The 18654-nt window shown below is 36.3% G+C and overlaps 1 protein-coding gene across 14 annotated transcripts in view; it reads left to right on the forward strand.

Annotated features, from left to right (window-relative positions):
- LOC105476947 (rotatin) overlaps positions 1 to 18654 on the forward strand; it is a 215439-nt gene that overhangs the window by 75017 nt on the left and 121768 nt on the right. For all 14 annotated transcript variants that reach the window (XR_011616801.1, XR_011616800.1, XR_011616799.1 and 11 more), the window contains 4 exons: positions 2357 to 2545; positions 3146 to 3385; positions 6233 to 6377; positions 13270 to 13424. Coding sequence is in view for 6 of the 14 variants with exons in the window: in XM_071085198.1 (XP_070941299.1) it covers positions 2357 to 2545; positions 3146 to 3385; positions 6233 to 6377; positions 13270 to 13424 (729 nt within the window). In the remaining 8 variants the exon portion in view is untranslated. The remainder of the gene's footprint in view (positions 1 to 2356; positions 2546 to 3145; positions 3386 to 6232; positions 6378 to 13269; positions 13425 to 18654) is intronic.

Genomic DNA, 18654 nt, shown 5'->3' on the forward strand with positions numbered 1-18654 from the left:
ACATACAGTGTATAATGATCAAATCAGAGTAATTAGGATGTCCATCACCTCTAATATTTATTGATTCTCTGTGTTAGGAACATTTTAGATCTGCTCTTCTAGTTATTTTGAAATATGCAACAAATTGCTGTTGACTATTGTTACTCTATGGTGCTGTGGAACACTAGATCTTATTCCTTCTATCTAAATGTTTATGTACCCATTAGCCATCCCTTCTTAATTCCCCCCTTTCCCACCATCCTTTACAGCCTGTGGTAATCATCATTCTACTCTTTAGCTCCATGAGCTCATTTAAAAAAAAAAATTTTTTTTTTTTTAGCTCCCACATATAAAGGAGAACATGTGATGTTTGTTTTTGTGTGCCTGGATTATTTCAGTTAACATAATGACTTCCAGTTCCATCCATGCTGTTGCAAGTGACAGGATTTCATTCTTTTTTATGTCTGAATGATACGCCCTTGTGTATTTATACCACATTTTTAAATCCATTCATCTATTGATGAACACTTAGGTAGATGCCATATCTTGGTTATTGTGAATAGTGCTGCAATAAACATGGGAGTGCAAATATCTCTTTGACATACTGATTTCCTTTCTTTTGGATATATACCCAGCAGTGGGATTGCTGGATCATATGTAGGTTCTGTTTTTAGTTTTTTCAGGAACTCCATAATGTTTCCAATAATAGCTGTACTAATTTACATTCCCACTAATGGTGTATGAGCATTCTCCTTCCTCCATATTCTTGCCAGCATCTGTTGTTTTTTTGTCTTTTTGATAAAAGCCTCTTTAACTGGGGTGAGATATCTCATTGTGGTTTTGATTTGCATTTCTCTGATGATTGATTGATTTGCATTCCTCTGATTATATGAGAATTTTTTCATATACCTGTTGGTCATTTATATGTCTTCTTTTAAGAAGTTTCTATTCAGATCTTTTGCCCAGCTTTTAATTGGATTATTATTATTATTTTGCTGTTAAGTTGTTTGAGTTCCTTATATATTTTGGTGGTTAATCTCTCACCAGTTGAATAGCTTACAGGTGTTTTCTGTCATTCTGTAGGTGGCCTCTTCACTTTGTTGACTGTTTCCTTTGCTACACAGAATCTTTTTAGCTTGATATGATCCCATTTATTTATTTTTGCTTTGCTTGTCTGTGTTTTTGAGGTCTTACTTAATAAATCTTTGCCCAGGCCAATGTCCTGAAGCATTTCTCTGATGTTTTCTTCTAGTAGTTTCATAGTTTCAGGTCTTACATATATGTCTTTAATTCATTTTGATTTGATTTTTATATGTGGTGAGAGACAGAGATCTAGTTTCATTTTTCTGCACATGGATATCCAGTTTTCTGAGTACCATTCATTGAAGAGACTGTTCTTTCCCCAAAGTATGTTCTTGGTGCTTTTGTTGAAAGTTGACAAAATGTGTGGATTTATTTCTGCATTCTTTATTCTGTTTTGTTGGTCTGTATGTCTGTTTTTATGCTAGTATCATGCTGCTTTGGTTACTATAGCTTTGTAGCATAATTCAAAGTTAGGCAGTGTGATGCCTCCATCTTTGTTCTTTTTGCTCAGGATTGTTTTGGCTGTTTAGGATCATGTTTTGTTCCATATACATTTTAGGATTTTTTTATATTTCTTTTTGTTCCTTCTAGGATGCAAATTTACATGCATGTTAGATTATTTCACCATGTTAAAGGAAAAACTTGAGACAAAATATACATGCATGTGTCTTTATGATAGAACAAAATTAACTTTGGTTTAAGAGATATTGCTGTTGAATCTGTTTTTATTTCTAAACATATTTCTTGGTTCTTGTTGAATTTATTGATGATGAAACCATGTTATCAAGTGAAAATAATAAGTTGGAATTCAGTCACTTAGTGACCTCTGTGATCATAGGCAATTCACGTATCAGCTTTAAGCCTCATTTTGATCATTTGTAAAATAGGTATCATAGTGCCATACCATCTAACTATGAATGAATGATACAAAATAAGCAGTGTTTGGCGTAAAGTAAATATCAGTGTTTTAGCTGAACACCTTTTATGTTTGGTTCTCTATATTATTGGGCCCTGACTTCAACGAATGTTAGTTATCTCTGCAACAACTCTAATATAGCATAGAATGCGGTAAGTCCTCAAGAAAGGATTTAAGTATTCTGGGGAGTTTAGAGGAGATGAAAAGAATAATTGAAATACTATATAAATTATGATAACTGTTTAAAATAGGGACTAAGAGAAACCTTTGCATTATTGTGGGTTGGGAGGCATTGAACTAGCCCTCATTTGTGACTCTGTTTTTGAGTAGCATTTAAGAATTTGAAAGTTTGTAATTATTTGTACACATTTTCTTTAGGTATCATCTACCTGTTCATGTAATCAGACACCATGCTGTGAGTCCTTACTCCATAGTTTTGCCCTTATCTGCTGATTGTTTGGACTTGAAGCCGGTGTCAGATATGCTGAGAATAGCTTGGAACCTGTCATGGTATCATGGGAGTGATAATCTGTTGAAGCAAATGAACTCTGAAAGTAAAACGCAAGAGTAAGCTCTTACTTTGTTGAAAAAGCATTTGCAACTAATTAATTGTAATTAATTAGTTAGGTTTTACTTTTTCCTTAAGTCTGGTAGCTTTTTCCCTTGATATCATCTGATTCTGCTTTTTAGCAGTTATAATTTTCACTTTCTTTTAAAGATTACATGTGTTTATTACTTTTCATCTATTATACAAGAAAATTTTAAATGAAAAAGCATTTTACTCTGTACTGTTATAGAGGTTAATGTCTGATTTGTTCATAGATATGAATCACTAGGAAAGGGGTTCTGGATTAGAATAAAATCTCAGTAAGTATATGCATGAGCGTTATCATTAGTGTGATGTTGATTACTTTTGAGTATCTTAATATTCTAATATGCTGTCTTATGTGAATAAAAATTTTTATGGGAAGAAAAGTCATTATAAACATTTGGGGTGCCAATGTAAAATCCTAATATTGGCAGATATGTATCAGTTTTTCTTTTGGCTGTAAGTCAATCTTTTGTTAAAAGATAAAACAACTTTTGGGAGAGTTTATAATAGAAATAAATGTGAGATTTCATTTAAATAGCTTTATGTTCCTCCTTCTTTTTTTTCTTTTTGTCTAGATTTTTAGATGCATTGAAGTTATCCACAGAGGATGTCCTCACTCTGAAGATAACACACATGGCTAGTGGGCTGCAGGACTGCCTCCATTCCATTGTTCAGGCTGCAGCCCACAGGGAAGTTAGGGCTGCTGTCACTAGGATGAGTTTTTATCTTCTGAATGACAGATTGTCTTTAAAGGGTGGCCCTGGTCCCTGTGGGGTTACCTTGAAGTCCTTGGCTTGGCACACAGCACTGAACAGGTCAGTGTAAGGTCAAGGCTGCCAGTTTCAAAGACCTGGATTGTATTGCATTTGTGTTCATCTCCTAACCTTTGAAGATAAGAGTCTATGCCCTTACTGCTGCTATCATAGAAAGAAAAACTCCAGGATTTGTATCATCTGTAAGAATAGCCAAAGAGAAATTTTTAATTTAGGTATTGCATTGTTGAAGGGATTAATAATAAACTTATAACAATTTATTATCGTTAGAAAATTTTACCTTACAAAAGTAAATAATTAGGGTAAGACATGGATGAAACAAATTGAATGTTTATTTCTATCCATGTTATAAATGAGTTAAGACATCAGTGAATTGATTAATAGGTGTGGTACACCTGCCACAGGCTGTTTTGTTTTGTTTTGCTTTTGTTTTGTTCTTAAGTAAATTATATCATTTTTCTTTTTACTCTCAATTTCATGAAGTTGATTGCCATGTGGAGGTCCTTTATAGCAGTTAATTGGGAAGGCTCTAGCTTGTCAGTTTAACATGCTTAACTTGTAGCAGATGGTTGCATTTGCAACAAGACTGATAAGCAACTGCTGCAAGCAGGTTTTCATTTTATTCTTCATGTGACTTTAGTATAAAATGTATAACTTTATTATTTAACATAAAATGTGCAGTTTTTAAGCTGCTAGGTTAAATGAGTTCCCAAAATATGAATTCCTTTATTAGTTTAGCTTTAAAGATTAGTTTATCTGATTAGGCTTTCCAGTGGTGTGCTGGTGCCCACTAATACAGCCTTGTGAGAGAGCTGATGGTTGAATTTTCAGGATTTTTGTAAGTTGATTGTTAAACACATCCATTCTTAACAATCATATAAACTTACAATTAAATAAGTTATATGAAAAATAAAGGTAATGAATATGCAAACATCACTTTCTAATTATGTGGCAACATTTTACTGTTATCTTTGTTCTTAGGTTATGCATACATGTACACTACAGGGGTATGTATTTTATGGAAATAACTACAGTGGAATGCCAGTGTGCATCTCTTCACAACTTCATGTTACATGGGTGGCTCCAAATTGTCTGGAGTGGGTTATTTACACCATGGAAATTGACAAACACAATAAGTCAGCACTCTACTTCTGTTAGACAGTTACATATTTATCAGCACACTCCGGCATTTAAACAGTTTTGCCAGTTGAAGAATGCATAAATCCTTCACTTTAAATAAATTTAATATGTCCCTATTTGTCAAAAGAAATTTTAACATAAAAGCTGATTGTATTCATTGCACTAAGTTTTCTTTCTCTTGTGAATTAAAACCATAGAAATAGTATGCAATACCGCATTACAGGAAAGACTCTCAAACTGTGGGTCAAGGAAGCCTTTAGAGTGTTTCAGATTGCCCAGTAGCAATAACTATATGTGAGCATCACATTTTTATTGTTAGTTTCCTCAGGACTAGTGTTAAGTGGAGAGCATAGACTGTGTATATGTTTTTTATATATATATAATATTCATCTCATATTTGGTTTTTAGGTCTGTGCTTGATCATGGCAACACAGACACTACTGCCTAATTTATAAATATTCATGTGTTTCTGCTGTATTATGTTTCACTAAAGAATGTACCAAGCACCATTTAAGTTGTTGGTTCATCTTAGATAATTAGTCAAAAAGGTGATGTTCCTATTTATCATTAAACTCAGTGAAAGCAAAACTAAAACTTGTTCATACTATTTTACATGCTATTTTTCATTTCATTCCATCCTTTCAGAGTATTTTTCTAATCTCAATTTTCATAATCCGATACTTGCCATCCTACGGAGCTGAATGTCATTTTGGGGATGTGAGAATTTTAAGTAAGGAAAAATAATAATGAGACAAACACCACATTACTAAGAAATATAGCATTATATATCCCTGGTGTTGGACTGCTTAGTTTAGTATTCATGTTTTAAAACTTGCTAGCCGTATGACTGGGGAAAAACGACTTAACCATATTGTTGCTTGAGTCTTCTTGTCTTTGAAATAGAGGTACTTACTTCACACTGTTGTTATGAAGTTTGACAAAAACCCTGCTCTTAGAGCGTAGGCTGGCACAAGGTTGGTGCTCAATAAATGCTGAATATTAAGATTCGTATTATTGTCACTCTTATTAACATTTTGATGCAATTGCTTTAGATTTATAAAAAATGAAACATTACAGATAAAATTGAATCTCATATCTCTTCCTGATTGCTTTTTTAAAAAATGATTTTCCAAACTACTTTTCCCTTTTAAATAAAAGTTTTATTGTCTACTAATCTTTTAGCTCTCTTAAACCAGTTTTTTTTCTTTTTAAAGAAATCTAGGAAAATTGGCTCATATCCTTTTACTCCAAACTTACATCCTAAGTCTACCTTCTGTGTTTTCCATGCCTCTTACAAACTGGTAGCATCCTTGCAGGACTTTTTTCCCCCCTCACTTTATTACCTTATTTTTTCAAGTTGGTCGGAATTAGGTTTGAAGTACTAATCCTTATCAGTGAAACATGGCATTCTCAGTATGAAAAAGCAAGTTTCATTGGACAGTTAGAGTTAGTGTTTTTCCCCTTGGTATTTTTTTGGTACTTTTCCTGAATTTGTTATTTTTCTCTTATGATATTTGTCACTTCTAGTTATTTTAGTTACTTGTCCACATGTTTTTTCCACTATAAACTCATGTTCTTGAAGGCAGATACCCAGTTTGTTTCAACTTTGCATTTTTCAAAGCATTTAGAACAGTGTCTCATAAAATAGCGTCCTCACAAGGCACCTGTTAAGGCCCCATATCTGTGATGAACAGTGGTATTGTGTATTTTAAAGCGCTAGAAACCATGATTATTGTCTTTTCATTATAGGTTTTTACAAGTGCTTCCTGCTTGCACTGAAGATGAGAAACTGCTAATAGATATTGTACATTTTTTAAATAAATTAATAAAAGAACAAAGAAAAAATTCTTCACTAGAACTTCTAAACTGGATTCTCGAATTACTTCTTAGACATGTAAGTGGTGTTATTAAGGAATTTGGATTTTAAGTTTGGGAAGTAACTTATTCGTAGAAATCATTAGCATTATATTATGGAAAAGGGTAATTTTATATTGCCTGCGCTCGGTAAAGTCGTCCTTATGTAATGAATGGCTCATAACATGCCTTTCCTGATACGATTGTGAATGTGTTTATTAAAATTTTGTACAGTGAATGGGACCTACAGTCTTGTGTTTAATCACACCTGTTCTGCATGTGAACTTTCTGCTGCAACTGTATTTTTAAGTGGGAATTTCAGTTCAGGTGGCAGGGGACAGGGTGGATGTCCAGATAGGCATGTTGAGAGTTGGCTAACAAAGCCAACTGAAGGCAGGAGGGGTATAGTGATGGTGAAGTTGTGAAGAATGAGTAAAGTGTGCTCAGGCTTTAAATAACGGCTGCTGGAGTATTTACCCTTCTAGCCCCCACTACTCTTAGATTTTTAGCTCTTCTAAAAATTCTAAATTTTTTTTTAAAGACAGAGTCACACCCTGTCACCCAGGCTGGAATGCAATGGCGCAATCTCGGCTCACTGCAACCTCTGCCTTTTGGGTTCAAGCCATTCTCCTGCCTCAGCCTCCTGAGTAGCTGGGATTACAGGTGCCCGCCACCATGCCTGGCTGATTTTTGTGTTTTTAGTAGCGACGGGGTTTCACCATGTTGGCCAGGCTCGTCTTGAACTCCTGACCTTCAGGTGATCCACCCACCTTGGCCTCAAAGTGCTGGGATTACAAGCGTGAGCCACCGCGCCCAGCTCTAAAATTTTTCTAAATAGCTATTCTAAATATTTTGGCTATTCAGATTTCTTATTCTAAGAAGTCCGCGAAGAACACAAGAAGCCAGGTCCCTATTGTTGGTCTATCTGTCTGTTTATGTATTTATTTGCAAATACCATATGAATTTACTCAACTTAGGTAAGATAAAGCTTTATACAAATAAGAAAAAAAAAAAAGCTAGAAAAGAGGGCCTAAACTGATAGAGGAGATAGTGGATCTCATAAGGCAAATATGTTTCTTTATATATTAATACATTTGCAAAATTTAGAGATAATTTTCTGTAAAAATATGAATTCCTGTGTTGTTAGACATGCTGATATAATGTTTGTGTGTATATAAAACTTATTTAGATGTTTATTATTGCCTTAGCCTATTTTCTGTTGTTTCTAACGTAATACCAGAAACTGGGTAATTTGTAAAAAACAGAATTTATTTCTTATGGTTATGGAGTCTAGGAAGTCCAGGTTTAAGGGGACACATCTGGTGAGAGCCTTCTTGCTAGTGGGGACTCTCTGAAGAGTCCCGAGGTGATGCAGGGAATATATGGTGAGGGGGCTGAGCATGCTAATGTGCTATCTCAGGTTTTTCTCTTCCTACAAAGCCACCAGGTCCCCTTCCATGATAACCCATTAATCCACTGCTCCGTGAATGGATTAGTCTATTCATGAGAGTAGGGCCTTCATGATCCAGTCACCTCCAAAGGCCCCACCTCTCAATACTATTACTTTGCGGATTAAATTTCAACACGAATTTTGGAGGGAACGTTCAAACCATAGTAATTATCTTTTCCTTTATTGTAGACTGGTGAAAATTGGGACTGTTTTGTTCATTATTGCATACTCAGCATTTACTATAGTGCCTTGCCCATAGTGAACTGTGAATACTCAGTAATAAGCTATGTAGTTAATTACAAGAAGCACACAAAACCTTAATTTTGTAACTTGTTAAGGTTTAACAAAAATGGAAACCATGTATTATGTTCAAGGTTACTTATATATGCAAGTATATTTATAGAGTGAATTTCTGGAATTGTAATTGCTGAGTCAAATTGTAGAGGTGTGTGTGTACTGAGGTTTTGTGGTTTTATAAATAGATAACTTGTTTTGAATTAGATGGAGGTTTTTTCATATTTGGTCTTTTTGTGAATTGTATCTTGATGTCCTTGCTGGTTCTCCTCCACATTTGGGTTGTTAGTCTCCTTTCATTTCTTCTTTCCTGTCCTCTTTCTTTTCCTCCCTTCCCTTCTCCCTTCCCTTTCTCCTTCCCTTTTCCTCTCCCCTCCCCTCCCCTCTCCTTGGGGCATGATTTCATTCTGGTACCTGCAACTTGGACATTAGTGTAGAGGTCTTTCACGTTTTGATTAAATTTATTCCTAAGTATCTTAATTTTTTTTGGTAGCTATTTTAAATGAGGTTTTTTTTGGGGGGGTAGTTAGTGTATAGAAATGCTACTGATTTTTTATATGTTGATTTTGTATCCTGTAACTTTATTGAATTCATTTTTAAGTTCAAAGTTTTTTGGTGGAGTCTAGGTTTTTCTAGATTTAAGATTATATCATGAGCATAGAGGGACAACTTAACTTGCCTTTTTTCTAGTGTGGATGCCTTTTATTTCTCTATAGACTAATTGCTCTGGCTAGGATTTCTACTACTGTATTGAATAGACATGGTGAGAGTAGACATCCTTATCTTGTTCCTGATCTTAGAGAAAAAGCTTTAAACTTTTTGCCATTGAGTATGATGTTAGCTGTGGGTTTTTCATATATGGCCTTTATTGTGTTGGGATTCCTTTTCTACTTATTGAGAGTTTTTATTATGAAAGGATGTTGAATTTTGTCAGATGCTTTTTCTGCATCTGTTGGTATAATCGTGTGGTTTTTGTTCTTAATTCTGTTAATTTGTTGTATCACATTTACACATTTGTGTATGTTGAACCATCCTTGCATCCCTGGAATGAATTCCGCTTGATTATAGTGAATGATCTTTTTATTGTGCTCTTGGTTTCAGTTTGCCAGTATTTGGTAAAGGATTTTTATATCTGTGTTTATCAGGGATATTAGCCTGTAATTTTCTTTTCCTGTAGTTCCCTTGTCTGACTTTGGTATCAGTGTAATGCTGCCATCATAAAATGAGTTTGGAGTTTTTAGAAGAGTACAGAGATTAGTATTAATTCTTCTTTAAATGTTTGGTGGAATTCAGCAGTGAAGCCATCAATCAGGTGTTGGGCTTTTCTTTGGTGAAAAACTTTGTATTCCTGCTTTAATCTCCCTGTTATTGATCTGTTCAGATTTTCTGTTTCTTCATGATTCAATCTTGGTAGCTCTATGTGTCTAGGATTTTTTCCATTTGGTTGTCCAATTTGTTGACATGAAATTGTTAATAACAGTCTCTCATGACTTGTATTTCTCTGGTATCGATTGTAATGTCTTCCCTTTCGCTTCTCATTTTGTCTGTCTTCTTTTATTATTAGTCTAGCTAAAGATTTGTCAATTTTGTTCATCTTTTCAAAATCTCAATCCTTGATTCTGTTGATCTTTTCTATTGTTTTTCCAGTTTCTATTTCATTTGTATCTGCCCTGATCTTCATTGTTTTCTTACTTTTTACTAAGTTTTAGCTTCATTTATTCTTCTTTTTCTAGTTCCTTGAGGTTGTTTACTTGATATCTTTCTTTTTGACATAGATGTTTATTGTTACATATGTCCTTCTTAGACCTGCTTTTGCTGCATCCCGTAAGTTTTGGTTGGTTTTGTGTCCATTTTTGTTTGTCTCATGACGTTTTAAAATTTCCCTTTTAGCTTTTTCTTTGACCCATTGATTGTTCAGAAGCATGTTACTTAATTTCTATGTATATGTAAATATTCCAGAATTCCTTCTTTTGTTGACTTCTAGTTTTTTATCATTATGGTCAGAAACAATATTAGATATTATTTCAATCTTGTTATATTTGTTGAGACTTGTAACACCGTACATGTAAATTACTGTTAATTTTGTAGTATGTCGTGTTGATGTATATTTTATAATTTATTCATAGTTATGAAATTAAAATTCCTACAAGAATCTAGATGATTGTACTATAATTTTAATGCAGTTTTTGAAAAGGATTTTTGGTCCAGTTATGTTTACTTATTTGACTTTGTATGGTATTAAACCTTTCTTCGGAAAGCTTCTACTTTATCTCATATATTATCACCACAAGTGTTATAAATAATAATACTTTTAAGAATGCACAAAAGCGAACTTAAGTATTCGCTGTCGGTGGGTTTACTCCCTAAATATTATGCTATGAGATAAATTAATATGTGTTATATAACTATCGATGTTTAGGATAAAGGGAACCTGGAAATAGAAAATCAAGTACCTTTTAAAGTTTATCCTTTGAAGTGAGTGAAATAAGTCAGAAGTGAGAAATGATTTAAGAAGTTCAGTAAAATAACATTTCCAAGTAAATTGCTTTGAATGTATGGACATATGTGAAAAGATACACAAAAGCTGTGGTTGCAAAAACAAAATTAGGCAGATATGAACGCCTGATTAGTCAGAAGAATGCTAAGAGGAAGTGAAAAGAAAAATCAGCTAACTTTCTGAGGGAAGATAGGAACTTTCTCTTGTGAAAATTTTTTCGATGTGTTTTATCAAGACAGTCATTTATTACAAACATACTGTAATTCTTAGGCAATTTAGGAGTTTATTGTACCTCTAATCTGTTTTTAATATGATATTTTGTTTATAATAACCTAGAAGTGCTGAATTTGAATACCTTTCTTTTTGGAATGCATTTTTTTGATAGAAATTCATAAATGTGGGGCTCTTGGTTTTTTTTTTTCTTTTGGTGAAGCTCAACAGAACTATATAGCATATATATTTTCCTTGGCTGACTTTCCCATAACAGGCTCATGTGCACCCAGACTTTATTGAGGGTCTTGCACACACTTTTGGCATAGCTTGCTGATGGATGTGAAATTGGATATGAGGAGTGGTAACTGTGTGCGTAAAGAAAATGAGCCATCATTATGGCAGTTGTTGCCTTTTAGAGGTCAACAGTGACAAAATAATGGCCCAAGTAGTTGGTTTATAATTAGGATTGAATACTAATGTCTAAAGACAAAAACTTCAGATACGATTAAGCACTTGACATCTGTAGGCATCATTAGAGACATCTTATTCTACTCTGTTGTCCTTGAGAAATGGTAATTCACCCTATATTTTAGAACTGTTATTTGCTGAGGTTCACTGAATTTCAGTGTTAACATGTAAATCAAAGGTAAAAAGAGAAAAAATCCTCAGGAATCTTCAAGTGGAAACAAGTTATTAATAGGATGAGATTCTTTGGGAGAATCTTAATTTTTAGGTATACACATACCGTATCAGTATATTCATGTATTAATGGTAGCTTCTACTTAATTTTTATCAGCATATCAAAATTAATAATTCCTGATAATGAAAATATGTTTTACAAGATGGAGTTTGCATCTTGATATAAACAGTTTGTTCATTTTGCCAGTAGTTTTGGGAGTCAGAAGGCATGTTAGTGTGAGTCAGCTTTTGGATATTTAGGGCTCAAAACACTGTAGAAAATATATTTATTTTTATGGTTTACTAAATGTGTATCTCGATTCTTTTATTCATATATGAAACATAAAAGTTGCAATTATGTCTTATGCAATTTTAATGTATTCAAAGACATATATTGCTTAAGATAAAAGAAAAAGTTGGGAAAAAAACTATTTAGATGTTAAAACACTGTAAAATGAGAGCAAAATGTCTCTACTAAATAGTTTCCAAAAGCTCTCAGTTATATTACTAATAATTGTATGTATCTCTATATACTATAAGAAATTTAGAGGTTTCTTTACATATTTTCATTTCTTTTCCCTAAAGAGAATGCAGTTAATTTTGAATTGAGCTCTTTAGGTGAAGGATTTTATAAGAACAATAGGTACATTTTGATTGTATCTCTTTTTGTATGTTGTTATGTGTACTAGTGATGTGACACTGTGCTGAGGATGGAATATTAACTAGCTTTGGAGTAAGATGCTTCTAGCTCTGCCCTTGTGTGTCTATGACTTAGATAGTTATTTAACCTCTTTATAAATCTGTGTTTCCATCTGTAAAACAGGAATGAAAATGCAAATCTTCTAGTTTAGTCAAAAAGTCAAATGAAATCTTACTATCTTTTTTTTTTAGCACAGTCCCTGAGACATCATAGATGATTAATAAATATCCCATATATGTATTAATGCTTCTGATTAATGTAACATTTTCTTTTGTCAATATTATTAGAAATAATCCTTTATCTATTTTTTTTTTTTTAGTTGGGAAAAGAGGAAAGCTTTTAGAAAGCACTAATATTTGTTTACTAGCCTATCAAGTTGGCAAAGATTATTGCAGTAATAATTCACATAGCATTGGCTTGGGCTCTCTGGGTCTTTTCACATCCTGTGTAATTGTATGTATTGGTACAGTTTTTACAGGGACAGTTTGGCAATATATATCAAAAAATTAAAACTAATATATTTTGATTTAGTAGTTTTATTACAGAATTCATACATAAGATGAAATCCAACTTGAGTACACTGTGTGTTGCAGCTTAGTAAATTTATGCATCATTGATTATCCAGGAGTTAGTGTGGTAAATCCTTATTGTTGAAAAACAATCAGATATTAAACTAATGTTTTTGCAGAAATATTGTTAATAGGAAGTAGGAAAAAATGGTTACAGTAATGTTTTTTTCACTTGATATAGGTTTGTGAAAAATGTATAGTTTTAATTCTGTTTATATTCTCGGAAACAAAAAGGAGAGTTATATATCAATATATAATAGTGGCAATTTCTGTGTGGCATGATTATGTGTGGTTTTGTTTTTCTCATTCTCCTTTTTTTCTATTTTCCATGATAAATATGTTTTTCTTTTGTTGAGAACATATTAAACATCTTTTGAATTTAGAACATCTCTACTAATGCAGTAGAGGTCCACACCTACTAGTTAGGTAATATAACTCTTAATCTAGAATGTGGTTAGCAACAAAAACCTTTATAGGAAACAATATATAGTTCAATTAGTAAATATATTTTTTACAAATTTCCTTTTTTAGAATGCAAACCCACTGTTAGACCTCTTGGTTCTGACAGAGTCACAGGCACGAGAAGAAACAGATGATATCCGGACTGCTGTCAGGCAACAACTTCAGAAAGAACTGATGGCTCTTTTTGATACCTTGCTGCTCAATTTCATGGAAGTTACTGACAGGTACCATTTGTAACATTGCAAGTTTAGGTGCATTTATATAGAACCTAATTTTTCTTTGATTTTCAAAGTTTTACTTTGTACTTCTTTAAAATTAAGGAATACTTCTTTCAAATACTTAAGTAATAATCAGTTGTAGTGTTCTGTTTGTTTTTGTTTCAGTTTAGTCTGTTACAGCCCGATTGTACATGCTTGGTCTCCTTCACTACATACATGCATGCATGCACTCACACATATGCACACACACAGCGTTTTGTTCTCTAGGGTTTAAATTCTGGTTCTCTCTTAATTATCTACAAATCTACTTGAGCAGTCATACCTATGCCTGTGACCTTATGATTTTCCTTACACTGACTTTCAAATGCATAGCTCTACTTATGAATTCTATTTTTAAAAAATAAAAAGTTAAGGTGAAAGTCACTATGTTAACCATTTTAAAATGTGCATTTGAATGGTTTTTAGTATATCCATAATGTTTTGCAACTGTCACTACTACCTAATTCCAGAATGTTATCATCACCCCCAAAGGAAGCCTTGTATCCATGAGAAAGCCCCTCCCTATTCACACGTTCCTCTAGGCCCTGGCAGCCACTAGTCTTCTTTCTATGTCTGTGGATTTGCCTATTCTGGATATATCACATAAATGAAATCAAACAATAATGTCACCTTTTGCCTCTAACTTCTTCACTTAGCATCATGTTTCCAAGGCCTTTGCATGCTGTAGCAAATATCACTACTTCTTTCTATGACTGAATAATATTCTATTTATAGATATGCCATGTTTTGTTTATCCATTCATTCCTTGGTGGACATTTGAGCTGTTTCTACTTTTGGCTATTATGAATAGTATTGCTGTAAACATGCATATACAAATTTTTGTGTGGACATGTGTTTCAGTTCTCTTGAGTATATAACTAGGAGTGGAATTGCTGGTTCATATGGTAACTGTAATGTTAACTCTATGTTTAACTTTTTAAGGAAATGCCAAGCTGTTTTCCACAGCAGCTATACCGTTTTACATTCCCACCAGCAATGTATGAGTGTTTCAATTACCTCATATCCTCACCAACACTTGTTGTTATAGCCATCCTAATGGGTGTAGACTGGTATCATTTTGGTTTTTATTTGCATGTCCCCAGTGAAAAATAATTTTGAGTATCTTTTCATATTCTTATGGCTATTTGTGTATCTTCTTCAGAGAAATGCCTATTCAACATCTTTGAGGATTTAGCATCAATGTCCATCAGGGCTATCAGCCTAACATTTTCCTTGTTTTGTCTTGTTTTTTGCTTTAAATATGTCCCAGAGATTCTGGTACATTGTGTCTTCATTCTCATTGGTTTCAAAGAACATCTTTATTTCTGCCTTCATTTCGTTATTTACTCAGTAGTCATTTAGGAGCGGGTTGTTCATTTTCCATGTAGTTGTGTGGTTTGGAGTGAGTTTCTCAATCCTGAGTTCTAGTTTGATTGCACTGTGGTATAAGAGACTGTTTGTTATGATTTCTTTTCTTTTGGGTTTGCTGAGGAGTGTTTTACTTACAATTATGTGGTCAATTTTAGAATAAGTGCGATGCAGTGCTGAGAAGAATGTATATTCTGTTGATTTGGGGTGGAGAGTTCTGTGGATGTCTATTAGGTCTGCTTGGTCCAGAGCTGAGTTCAAATCCTGAATATCCTTGTTAATTTTCTGTCTCGTTGATCTAATATTGACAGTGGGGTGTTGAAGTCTCCCACTGTTATTGTGTGGGAGTCTAAGTCTCTTTGTAGGTCTCTAAGTACTTGCTTTATGAATCTGGGTACTCCTGTATTGGGTGCATATATATTTAGGATAGTTAGCTCTTCTTGCTGCATTGATCCCATTATCATTATGTAATGCCATTCTTTTTCTCTTTTGATCTTTGTTGGTTTTAAGTCTTTTGTATCAGAGATTAGGATGGTAACTCCTGCCTTTTTTTTTTCTTTTTGAGACGGAGTCTCGCTCTGTCGCCCAGGCTGGAGTGCAGTGGCCGGATCTCAGCTCACTGCAAGCTCCGCCTCCCGGGTTTACGCCATTCTCCTGCCTCAGCCTCCCAAGTAGCTGGGACTACAGGCGCCCGCCACCTCGCCCGGCTAGTTTTTTGTATTTTTTAGTAGAGATGGGGTTTCACCGGGTTAGCCAGGATGGTCTCGATCTCCTGACCTCGTGATCCACCCGTCTCGGCCTCCCAAAGTGCTGAGATTACAGGCTTGCGCCACTGTGCCCGGCCGCTCTTGCCTTTTTTTCTTTGCTTTCCATTTGCTTGGTAAATCATCCTCCATCCCTTTATTTTGAGCCTATGTGTGTCTTTGCATGTGAGATAGATTTCTCGAATGTAGCACACTGATAGGTCTTGACTCTTTATCCAGTTTGCCAGTCTGTCTTTTAATTGGGTCATTTAGCCCATTTACATTTAAGGTTAATACTGTTATGTGTGAATTTGATCCTGTCATTATGATGCTAGCTGGTGGTTTTGCCTGTTAGTTGATGCAGTTTCTTCATAGTGTCGATGTTCTTTACAATTTGGTATACTTTTGCAGTGGCTGGTACCGGTTGTTCCTTTCCATATTTAGTGCTTCCTTCAAGAGCTCTTGTAAGGCAGGCCTGGTGGTGACAGAAGCTCTCAGCATTTGCTTGTCTGTAAAGGATTTTATTTCTCCTTCGCTTATGAAGCTTAGTTTGGCTGGATATGAAATTCTGAGTTGAAAAATATTTTCTTTAGGAATGTTGAATATTGGCCCTGACTCTCTTCTGACTTGCAGGTTTCTGCAGAGAGATCTACTGTTAGTCTGATGGACTTACCTCTGTGGGTAACCCAACCTTTCTCCCTGGCTGCCCTTAACATTTCTTCCTTCATTTCATACTTGGTAACTCTGATGATTATGTGTCTTGGGGTTGCTCTTCTCGAGTATCTTTGTGGTGGTCTCTGTATTTCCTGAATTGGAATGTTGGCCTGTCTTGCTAGGTTGGGGAAGTTCTCCTGGATCATATCCTGAAGAGTGTTTCCAGCTTGGTTCCATTCTCCTTGTCACTTTCAGGTGCACCAATCAAACGTAGATTTGGTCTTTTCACATAGTCCTATGTTTCTTGGAGGCTTTGTTCATTCCTTTTTATTCTTTTTTCTCTAATCTTGTCTTCATGTTTTATTTCATTAATTTGATTTTCAATCACTGATATCCTTTCTTGGTGACCTTCGGATGGGGTCTTTGAGTGGACATGCTGTTTCTTTCTGTTTGTTACTTTTCCTTCTGACAGTCAGGCCCCTCTGCTGCCGGTCTGCTGAAGTTTGCTAGAGGTCCATTCCCGACCCTGTTTGCCTGGGTATCACCAGCGGAGGCTGCAGAACAGCAAAGATTGCTGCCTGATCTTTCCTCTGGAAACTTTGTTCCAGAGGGGCACCTGCCAGATGCCAGCCAGAGCTCTCCTGTATGAGGTGTCTGTTGGCCGCTACTGGGAAGTGTCTCCCAGTCAGGATACACGGGGGTCAGGGATCCACTTGAGGAGGCAGTCTGACCCTTAGCAGAGCTCGATTGGTGTGCTGGGAGGTCTGCTGCTCTCTTCAGAGCCCTCAGGCAGGGACGTTTAAATCTGATGAAGTTGCGCCCACAGCCACCCCTTTCTCCAGGTGCTCTGTCCCAGACAGATGGGTTTTTTTTTTATCTGTAAGTCCCTGTACGGGGCTGCTGCCATTTTTTCAGAGATGCCCTGCCCAGACAAGGGAAATCTGGCAGTCTGGCCACAGCAGCCTTGCAGAGCTGCAGTGGGCTCTGCCCCGTTCGAACTCCCCAGTGGCTTAGTTTACACTGTGAGTGCAAAACCAGCTACTCAGGCCTCAGCAATGGCAGACGCCCCTACCCCCACCAAGCTTGAGCATCCCAGGTGGATCTCAGACTGCTGCTGTGCTGGCAACGAGAATTTCAAGCCCGTGAATCTTAGTTTGCTGGGCTCGATGGGAGTGGGACCCGCTGAGCCAGACCACTTGGCTCCCTGGCTTCAGCACCCCTTTCCAGCGGAGTGAACGCTTCTGTCTCTCTGCTCTTCCAGGTGCCACTGGGGTATGGAAAAAAAGAACTCCTTTAACTAGTTTGGTGTCTGAAACCCAGGGCTCTGGTGGGGTAGGCAACCCAGGGAATCTCCTGGTTTGTAGGTTGTGAAAACTGTGGGACAAACACAGTATCTGTGCGGGAGTTCCTCAGGCTCAGTCTGTCATGGCTTCCCTTGGGTGGCGGAGAAAATTCCCCGACCCCTTGCACTTCCCCGGTGAGGCAACGCCCCACCCTGCTTTGGCTCGCCCTCTGTGGACTGCACCCATGGTCCCACCAGTCCCAATGAGATGAACCGGGTACCTCAGTTGGAAATGCAGGAATCACCCGCCTTCTGTGTCCATCTTGCTGGGAGCTGCAGACTGAAGCTGTTCCTATTCGGCCGTCATGCGGGCAATCCCCCCCGACCTTTTTTTTTTTTTTTTTTCCTTTTTTTGAGAACGGAGTCTTGCTCTGTCGCCCAGGCTGGAGTGCAGTGGCGCGATCTCGACTCACTGCAAGCTCCGCCTCCCGGGTTCACGCCATTCTCCTGCCTCAGCCTCCCGAGTAGCTGGGATTACAGGCGCCCGGCTAATTTTTGTGTGTGTATTTTTGGTAGAGACAGGGTTTCACCTTGTTAGCCAGGATGGTCTTAATCTCCTGACCTCATGATCCGCCTGCCTCGGTCTTCCAGAGTGCTGGGATTACAGGCGTGAGCCACCGCACCCGGCCTTTTTTTTTTTTTTTTTTTTTTTTTTTTTTTTTTTTTTTTTTTTTAAAGAGATGGGAGTCTCACTGTCTCACCCAGGCTGGAGTGCAGTGACACATTCTTAGTTCACTGTAACCTCAAGCTCCTGGGCTTAAGAGATCCTCCCGCCTCAGCTTCCTGAGTAGCTGGGACTGTAGGCGTGCACCACCACACCTGACTAATTATATTTATTTATTTTTTTATTTTATTTCATTTTTGTAGAAATAAGTTCTGACTGTGTTGTGTTGCCCAAGCTGGCCGCGAGCAATCCTCCCACCTCAGGCTCCCAAGGCGCTGGGATTACAGGCGTGAGCCACTGCCCGTGGCCCAGTGTAATTGTTACTTGTATTATGTATGACATTCTCTAGTTGGTGTTTTATGCTTTCCTTGAAAAGTCTCGTTTTGATAGAGAATATTTTCTGCCATTTTGTCTAGTTCATTTCTT

Source organism: Macaca nemestrina, chromosome 19, assembly GCF_043159975.1.
Source record: "Macaca nemestrina isolate mMacNem1 chromosome 19, mMacNem.hap1, whole genome shotgun sequence".
Classification (NCBI taxonomy): domain Eukaryota; kingdom Metazoa; phylum Chordata; class Mammalia; order Primates; family Cercopithecidae; genus Macaca; species Macaca nemestrina.